We start from the raw sequence: 9,348 nt of genomic DNA on the forward strand, positions 1-9,348 counted from the left end.
AACTATAACAACTGTGGAAGATGGGTATTCTCGTTTTGTAGATGAGGAAACTGACCTCAGGAAGGTTAAGAATCGAACCCACTGGCAAACAATAAACGGCAGATCCAGGATTCAGATTGACTGTCTCCAAAGTCAGTCTATTAACCGCAAAGTTATTCCACCTCCCAAGGGACCTCCACTCATTAGACTTCAGATTTCTCGTTTCACAGAGAAGGTCAGGTTCAATGACGTCTGAATTATCTTCTGGCTCTGACCTTCAGCCATTCTCAGCTCCTGAGCTCTCTTGCTCATGTCTGGACCCTAAGGGGGGGGGGTTGTTCCCTTGGGGTTGCGTTTTTTCGGAAGGTGGCCTCTCCGGGATAGGTGCACATCCCAGCAGGGGCAATGAACATCCTTTTTGTCCTCATGCCCCCTGGCTTCAGATACTGGCTTCTGCCTGACCCCTTGAGTTCACCCTGTCCTCGTCAGTGACCAAGAAAAAGCCCAGCACCTTGGCACTGTTTTGCCAGTTAATTTCTAACTAAGGAACCTCTTGCTGCCAAAAGGTGCAAAACAGAGTCCTTGTATTTCCGGGCACAGGTGTGACCCCTCATGTCAATTATTTGGGATCTCTAACTATTAGGAAAAAGAACAACAACCACCTCACAGCTTGGAAAAGGCAAATATTATGCCAAAAGGAAAAATATACCACCCCCAGGAAAACAATCTCAAGAAACAGAACCAGAGAATAATTGGAGGAGAGATTGTCAGCCTGGGGCAAATGCATAGTGTATATATACACGTGTGTACGAGGTACACACTTGTGAGCAGAATAATTCTACCTTCCTGGCTTCAGGTAAGGCTGTCTGTAGCTGCCTTCTCCTAGCTCAGCTTCTTCCCCTTTTTCTGTTGGTTCCCATTCTATTTGGGAGGGGGAGGAAATTAAGAGTATGGACACTGGGGTGAGACCTGATTTGGGTCATTACTCCGCTAAATATTGGCTTCATGATCTTTGGCAAGTCAGCCTTCCTCTCTTTGAGCCTAAGTTTTCCTAATAACAATGACCACTATTCTTCCATTCCATCAGTGAATATTAGTTATGCACCTATCATGTAGCAGGCACTGGAGATACAGCAATGAACAGGAGCACTTACTATGTGTTGGGCCCTGCTTTACATAGATACCATCTTACTTAATCCTAGTGACAATACGCAGTCGATTACTATTCACCGTAGTGGTTTTCAAACTATAAGTCGCAACTGAAATCATGAAATCATTTCCTTTGTGGGTTATATCCAGAATTTTCTTTTAATTAAATAGAATATACCAGCAAGCAATGCACACAGTAAGGATAAGAATTGCTTTATAAAACTTTCATTTTGCTTATGCATGTGCGCACACTTGCGGGAGCTACTGCTCTGGATCATGACACAAAATTCTTATGGTGCATCATGGTCACGAAGGGTTGGAAAATATTGCTCTGGAACACAAGTTCTTTGAGCACAGGGACATCTTTGAACTGAGCCCAGCACATTGTAGATACTCAATTTGTGTAAGCAATGATCCCCATTTCACAGATGAGAAGACTGAGTCTCAGTGAATTAAAATACCTTGCCCCAAATCACAGTGTTAGTGATTGGTAAGCCAGGGATTTGAATCCCAGTTGCAGGCTCCAGCTCCCACATACTTAACCACCATGCTACCCTATTTTGCTGCTGTAAACATTGGGTGAAATAACATGTGACTACTTTAGAAACATTAAAATGCATCATTAAGGTGAATTATCTCTCGGGTGCTTATCTCAAGCCACTTCTTTGCAACGCGTGGGCTGCATGAAGTTGCACAGACTTTGCTGCGTTCATGGTTCTCCTTGACACCTAGCTCCCTGTTTGGCACATAGTAGCTACTCAATAAATGTTTGTTGAATGAATACATGGATCTGGGCAAGTTGGAAGTTTCCAGGCAGAGAATCAGGAGTTGGTTGTTCAAAATCAAAGGTGCTTTCAATAAGGTGGTGAGTCCAGAACACTACCCCATCGTGTTACTTCCTGCTCCAAATGAGAGACTCAGTTCTTCAAAACATGCAAGGTGCTGAGACTTGGGGAGCCAAGGCTGGGCTGTGGGTGCGGGTAAGTGTGGGGCTACAGAGGGGAAATCCCCACTAAAGCCAGGGCTGCAGCATCGCACAACTTTTATAGCCTATATATATAAATGGCACCTCCTGAAGCTGTACAGAATACAAGCAAAGCACTCCCAACGGTGGGAAGCGGAGTTAGATTATGCCTTTATCCCAGCCATCTCTGTTCACAGGACTTCAGGCATCAGAGACAGAAAAGAAAACTCAAGGGACCAACTTCTCCTTGCCTTAGGGCGAGTGTTCCCAGGACCAGAAGTAGCTGTGAAGAGCAGAAAGAATGGGGCGGTCTTTCTCTCTGATGCTGATGGTGGTGGTGACCTCTTGGTTCATCACAGCTGTAGCCACTGACAGCTCCGAAACAAGTAAGCGGGGTGTGTGTGTGTGTGTGTGTGTGTGTGTGTGTGTGTGTGTGTGCGTGCACGCGCATGCGTGCTGGGAGCAACGCTGCCCTTTGCGGAGGCGGTCTCAGTCCCTCTCCTATTACACTTGGGATTTTCATGGTCTTTATTCTAAGTCCGTTTCTTAGATGTGCATAGGAATCATTTGAACATTTTGCTAAAATGCAGATTCTGGTTCACTAGGTCTGAAGTGGGGCCCGAGACTCTGAATTTCTAACAAGCTCCCGGGCGATGCTGGTGCTGTGGTCCTCGGATCACATGGTGAGAGGCAAGGCTAGAACACGCTCAGGCATGCAGGCACGTTGCTGGAAGGTCAGAAACATACTCAGTCACACTGGAGATTTGAACACACCCAGGTGGCTCCAAACACCTTCCGTTTCAACCTACAGAGGGTTGAACATCGCCCTCAGCCCACCCTGGAGTACTCTGGGAGCACATCACATACTACTGTAGTGTCACGGTTAAAAGCACACTCTCTGTGGTCCTGTCATCTGGGTTTTCATCCTGGCTCCACTGCTCACCAATGGAGCAAGTGGCTTAATCACTCTGAACCTCTGTTTTCTCATCTTTAAAATAAGGATAAATAAAAAACTGATCTTACGAGGCCATTGGGAAGGATCCCACGAGCTAATGAATGAAAAGTGCATCTCCTATTGCCTGGCATATAAAAAATGCTTAATAAACAAAAACTCATTTTTTAAACTAATGTTTTGGTAAGGGAGGGACAAAGTGCCACTGCCCTGCCAGGTGCAGCTGGGAAGTCTTCAGAGAGGGGAAACATTGAACAGGACCCTGATGAAGATTTAGCAGGCAGGGAAGGGGATCTGGGCAGAAGGTGTAAAATGTGCAAAGGCAGGGAAGACAGGTTCACCATAAATCCTACCACAGTAACAGAAACTCTGTGAATGCAGAATTCTTCTGGATGTGGGAATGTAGATATTTTCAAAGATACAGCTTGAAGGCGGTGCTTAACACAGAAGAATGAATGGTGGAAGCTCAGACGTCATTGGGGAGGTCTGTTTGCTTGTTTGTTTTGCAGGGAGTCAGCTAGGAAATACGTCTTAAAGGACGTGGGTTCCCTCGGGGGGCCTTGGAGGCGTCTCTGGGTGGCCACTGGTCTAGCTGCCCACACTGAGGCTGGGCTCTTCTGTCTGCAGATAGGTGCTCTGAATGTCACAGCAATGCCACCTGCATGGAGGACGGGGTGATCACCACGTGCTCCTGCAAGGAGGGCTTCAGCGGTGACGGTCTTGTGTGCGAGGACCTGGACGAGTGCGCCATTCCAGGGGCGCACAACTGCTCAGCCAACGAAAGCTGCGTGAACACTCTGGGTTCCTACACGTGCGTCTGCCGGGAGGGTTTCCACCGGACGCCAGGGCTCGGCTGCACCGACGTGGACGAGTGCTCTGAGTCAGGGCTTAGCCACTGCCACGCCCTGGCCACCTGTGTCAACGAGGAGGGCAGCTACTCATGCGTGTGCCCCGCAGGCTACTTGGGGGACGGATGGCACTGTGAGTGCTCCCCAGGCTCCTGCGGGCCGGGCCTGGACTGCTTGCCCGAGGGCGACGCGCTGGTGTGCACCGATCCGTGCCAGGCGTACACCACCCTGGACGAGTACTGGCGCAGCACCGAGTACGGGGAGGGCTATGCCTGCGACAGTGGCCTGAATGGCTGGTACCGCTTCGTGGGCCAGGGTGGCGTGAGAATGGCTGAGACCTGCGTGCCCATCCTGCGCTGCAACACGGCCGCGCCCATGTGGCTCAACGGCACGCACCCGTCCAGCGGGGAGGGCATCGTGAGCCGCACGGCCTGCGCGCACTGGAGCGGCCACTGCTGCCTGTGGGACGCCCCAGTCCAGGTGAAGGCCTGTGAGGGCGGCTACTACGTCTACAACCTGACAGCGCCCCCCGAGTGTCATCTGGCGTATTGCACAGGTGAGCGGGCGCCTCCCCGCAGCCCGTCCCAGGCCCAGACAGGCACTACCCAGGACTGGGCTGCATCCTTGTTGATTGTCTGTCTGTATCTGTGACCCTGCAGACCCCAGCTCCGTGGAGGGGACGTGCGATGAGTGCAGTATAGACGAGGACTGCAGATCGGATAATGGCAGATGGCACTGCCAGTGCAAAGGGGACTTCAATATCACCGGTGAGGCCAGTGGGATGAGGCGAGTTGAGCAACCTGTCAGCGCCTGGGGGAGGGAAGCACTCCTGTGTGCAAGGTGGGGGCCCTGTGGGTGTGGCCCAGGGAATACATATCCAGTCTTAGTGAAAAGGGAAGGTTCGCTAATACCCATGAAAACCCACCAGAAGTTCTCTGGGGCTCTCTGAGTGTCCTTAGTTGGCTCCAAAGCTTTGGGGGCCTCCTTACCCCCAGCCTTGTTTCTGAGACCCTGACACTGCAGTGGGCACAAGGATCGCTGCCACCTGGTAGCCAAAATCTACTTGAGCCATGTTCTTGCAGCACCAGAACACAGGCCTGGCAGCCAGCCCACCGACCAGCTCAGGACCCTGAGCGAGAAATCAGCCCTCCCAGAGCCTCGGGTTTCTCACCTGTACAATTACTGAAGCTGGCTAGTATCTTCCAGACTTCAGTCATGATTTGAGTCATGTCCAAGTATCCATTTTACAAATTTGCCCTATCCAAGTATTACCTGTGCTGTGATCTTTATTATTAACTTGTTTTTCCTCCGATGGACTGAATCCCTTCTTCTTTGACATAAAATTGGGAAGCTTGTGGTCACTACTGCGTCTGTCCGTGGTAACGCTTATTTTAGAAGGTTCACTGTCAAAATAAATACAATGAAAAGAAAGCTATTAAATTCCAGCAGTTGTGTAATACTTTGATAAGATGCTTTTTAAAAATAAATACTAAAAATAAAAAATAACTTTAATTTTTAAAAAGGTAAAAAAAAAAAAACAATTCTAGCTGGATGTTGTTGCCTGCCCCAAACTCTCAGCCTGAGGTCTCTCTGGTTAAGAGGGAGATTAGCAAGTACAGGACATTAAAGACATTAGCAGCAAGCTGGGACTGTCTCCTTGATATAGAGAGGATGGAAAAAAATTGCAGTTAATTTTTTTTTTAACTGAGATTCAATGTTATTTAATGATGGGACAGGGAAAGACCCCGAGCCTCCTGCATTTTGTATGCAACCCATCCTTAGGGGAACATGGGACTGGGTGGTTGACCACCGGGTGCATACAGTGATGCCAGGAATCCAGTTTTGTGTCCCCATCACCCTGGGGATGTGCTGGGCCCCTGAGCTGCAGACACAGACCCCCAACCCTGCCCTTTTCAGATATCTCCCTCCTGGAGCGCAGACTGGAGTGTGGGGCCAATGACATAAAGGTGTCCCTGAGCAAGTGCCAGCTGAAGAGTCTTGGCTTCGAGAAGGTCTTCATGTACCTGCGTGACAGCCGGTGCTCGGGCTTCAACGAGAGAGGCAACCGGGACTGGGTGTCTGTGGTGACCCCAGCCCAGGCTGGCCCCTGTGGGACAGTGATGACGGTATGTCCTGGCCAGTGGGGGACAGATTCAGAGCACTGCCTGGTTCAAGCCCCAGCTCCATCACTTACCAGTGGTAGGAGCTTGGGTGTGTTATTTAGCCTGGCCATGCCTCAGTTTCCCCAACCGTAAAGTGGAGAAGTAATAGTACCTGCTTTATAAAGATGTTGAGAGGATTGGATGTGTTAATGTGTAAAACTGATTAGGACAATGACCGACACATAGTAAGCACTCGATAAACGTTAGCTTCCGATAAGGAGGGTGATCCGTGGTGGCGGTTCCCCGTTTTACAGATGGGAAAAGTAGGGCTCAGACGGCAGTGGCTGTCCCAGGCAGAAGGTAAGAGCATTGGGTTCAGAAGCAGGTCTGCTTGTCTCCAGCGGTCCTGGGACACAGGGTCTGTGTCACTGATGTTCGGAGAACCAGGGCCTCCGTTCCAGAGGCCTCCTCACATGGAGCCCGGGGGTAAATGCTGTGTGAGTGCAGGGTTGCTTCTCCCTCCTCATCCTGGAAGCAAGGATGTGGCAGCCCTGCCTCTTAGGGTCATCGAAGGGACCAAGGCAATGATGCAGGAGGAGCCTTCAGCTCAGGGCCTGGCACGTGCCATGTATTCATGAATATTTGTTGCTGCTGTAACTTTTTATCACAGAGATTAGGAGGGCAGCTTGCAGGTGGCCAGAGACAAATGGCTTTGGCTTTGAAGTCCTACTCAGAGCCTCACTCACACCCCTTTCTCCTATCCCCCACCTTGCCCATACAGAAGAATGAGACCCACGCCACCTACAGCAACATCCTCTACCTGGCAGATGAGATCATCATCCGTGACCGCAACATCAAAATCAACTTTGCCTGCTCCTACCCTCTGGACATGAAAGTCAGCCTGATGACCTCCCTGCAGCCCGTGGTCAGGTGCGGCCCAAGAGGGTCCCCAGGGCCCCGGGACAGCTCTACCCCACAACCCCTTAATCACGAGGCCACCAGTCTCCCTGTCAACTGCCACCCATAGGGAATGGGGAGTGGGGGCTGTTAGCCAGGGTTGCGCAAAGGAAGAGCCCAGCTAGAAATCCTGGAGTCCACATTCAAATCCAGACTCTGGCATACACCAGATGGCTTTGGGAAGTTGATATGTCCTCCCTGGGTGTCAATATTCCCAGCTGTGAAATGGGTTTAGCAATGAATACTTTACTGCCTTTCTTAGAATACAACAGCACTCTGCAGAAGTGAATCAAATATAATATTAGAGCTTCTAGCTTTTCAGAGGGGCAGGATGGTTGGAGCAGAAGAAAGGAGGGGTCTCAGTCCAGCCTGGCTATGGGACTATGGGCAAATCATAGTCCATCTTTGGACCTCACTTTCCTTCCTTCTCTGTCACTTGAAGGAATTTGATTAAAGAGGGCTTTGCACATATGGTCTTTGGAAGTGTCTTGGTGTGGGAGCAGGGGGAGGTTCCGTGGCAGAGAAACTGCAGGGGTGAGCCAGAGAAGCTCCACCCATACTGGGTGTCACATGAGGTTTTATTATTTTTATAAAAAGGATCCTGTTGCTAAATAAAACTGAAAATCTTTGGATATGATGAATCACAGGCCAATATAATGCTGATGCTGGAAAAGATAATAGTAGTGATAAGAACTAGCATTTATGGAGAGCTTATGGGATGGCAGGCATGGTGTCAAATGCTCTGTGTGGAACAGCTTATTGAAATCTTACAGAAGCGCCAGGAGATGCAGGTATTATTATTCTTATTTCCATTATACTGATGTGGAAACTGAGGCTCAGAGAAGTTTGAGTAACTTGCCCAAAGTTATAAAGTCTCGTAAGTGGTAGATCCGGGGTTCCAACATCAGGCCCAGAACATCCACTCTACTGTGACCTTCCCTTTGAGGCTCACACGTAGTTACGTGTTCTCTGGGCCAGCCAAGTCAGGGAAGAGTGCCGGGCACTGGTGAGGGTGTGAGGGTGCGTGGCTGACTTGGAGGGAGAAGGCTGGTCACTGCAGGCTCTGGCTGGAGTGTCACCTGGACAAGCAGTCTCCAGGGAGCAACACGTGTGTGCTCCAATCTCTCTCTGTTTCGAGTTGGGAATCTCGCCCCCGTCCAAACTGATAACCTGATTCTCAACTGTAAGATGGACGTCCACGTCGCTGAGCATTCCGCATGTACCGTATTTCACGTGGCCTCAGTCTTACAGTGTCCTGGGTGGGATCGGCCAGTGAACTACATCAGCGTGGCTGTTCTCAGTGTGGTTAAAAAGAACCCATCTGTAAAACCCCATCTTCTGACGTAGGTGTTAGTACCTCACAATGGAGCTGGGACTCAGGTCTGTAGGACTCATAATAGCTCATCCCTTTTAACCTGTTCTAGATGGAGATCAAAGAAGGAATCTAGGTGATTCCCTCCAGAATTTGTTTGTTCCATCTTGAAGGCAACAGGGGTGGCCAGGGCCACCAAATGAGGGCTTAGATATATTATTCAGGATGTGACCCAGGGAGCAGCAGGATCACCATCACCCAGGAGCTTGTTAGAAATGCGGAGCACGAGCCCCACTCCAAACCTACCAATCAGAACCTGCATTTTGATGAGATCCAGAGGTGACCTGCGCGTGCGCAGTTTGCAAAGCAACGGTTGGTGGGCTCCAGTCCTACTGCTGGATAAAAATGCAAATAGCTGCAAGGGACTGGCCAGGAATGCAGACCAGAAAGGGTGGCCCATCTGTGGCTGTTCCCAGTCTGGTCCTCTCACCAGCCCCTCCCCCCTGCAGTGTCCTGAACATCAGCGTGGGCGGGACAGGCATGTTCACCGTGCGGATGGCGCTCTTCCAGAGTCCTTCCTACACGCAGCCCTACCAAGGCTCCTCCGTGACGCTGACCACCGACGCCTTTCTCTACGTGGGCATCATCCTGGATGGGGGCGACCTGTCCCGGTTTGCACTGCTCATGACCAACTGCTACGCCACGCCCAGCAGCAACGCCACAGACCCCCTGAAGTACTTTATCATCCAGGACAGGTAAGGCGAGGTTCCTACCTGGGGGCCCAGGGGTGGACTCCAGAGGAGTCTTTGACTTGGATGGGGGAAAATTACATCTTTATTTTCACTACGCTGTAGCTGGAACTTAGCATTCCCACCCAGGATGAATATAGGCAACAAATCACAGAAATATTAGCAGACACGTGACACCATTTATGCTCATCGGTACTTCTTAGGGCTCATCAGTACTTCTTAATTACTAAGAAGTATTGGGTAGTTAAGTACTAAGTACTTACTCAGTATACTACTATCAATAGAATTTTCACTAGACCTTATTATTTAACGCATTATCAAATATATATGTATTTG

At 49.9% G+C, this 9,348-nt stretch overlaps 1 protein-coding gene across 1 annotated transcript in view; it reads left to right on the forward strand.

Annotated features, from left to right (window-relative positions):
* Positions 1-813: 813 nt before the first annotated feature.
* Positions 814-9,348, forward strand: part of UMOD (uromodulin) — a 17,244-nt gene continuing 8,709 nt past the window's right edge. Inside the window, exons 1-7 of the mRNA XM_012647547.1 lie at positions 814-847; positions 2,364-2,478; positions 3,672-4,448; positions 4,552-4,659; positions 5,810-6,018; positions 6,776-6,924; positions 8,773-9,018. Of these exons, the coding sequence (XP_012503001.1) occupies positions 2,394-2,478; positions 3,672-4,448; positions 4,552-4,659; positions 5,810-6,018; positions 6,776-6,924; positions 8,773-9,018 (1,574 nt within the window). The 5' untranslated portion in view covers positions 814-847; positions 2,364-2,393. The remainder of the gene's footprint in view (positions 848-2,363; positions 2,479-3,671; positions 4,449-4,551; positions 4,660-5,809; positions 6,019-6,775; positions 6,925-8,772; positions 9,019-9,348) is intronic.

The sequence above is a fragment of the Propithecus coquereli genome, unplaced genomic scaffold (genome assembly GCF_000956105.1).
Source record: "Propithecus coquereli isolate 6110/MARCELLA unplaced genomic scaffold, Pcoq_1.0 Scaffold27, whole genome shotgun sequence".
Classification (NCBI taxonomy): domain Eukaryota; kingdom Metazoa; phylum Chordata; class Mammalia; order Primates; family Indriidae; genus Propithecus; species Propithecus coquereli.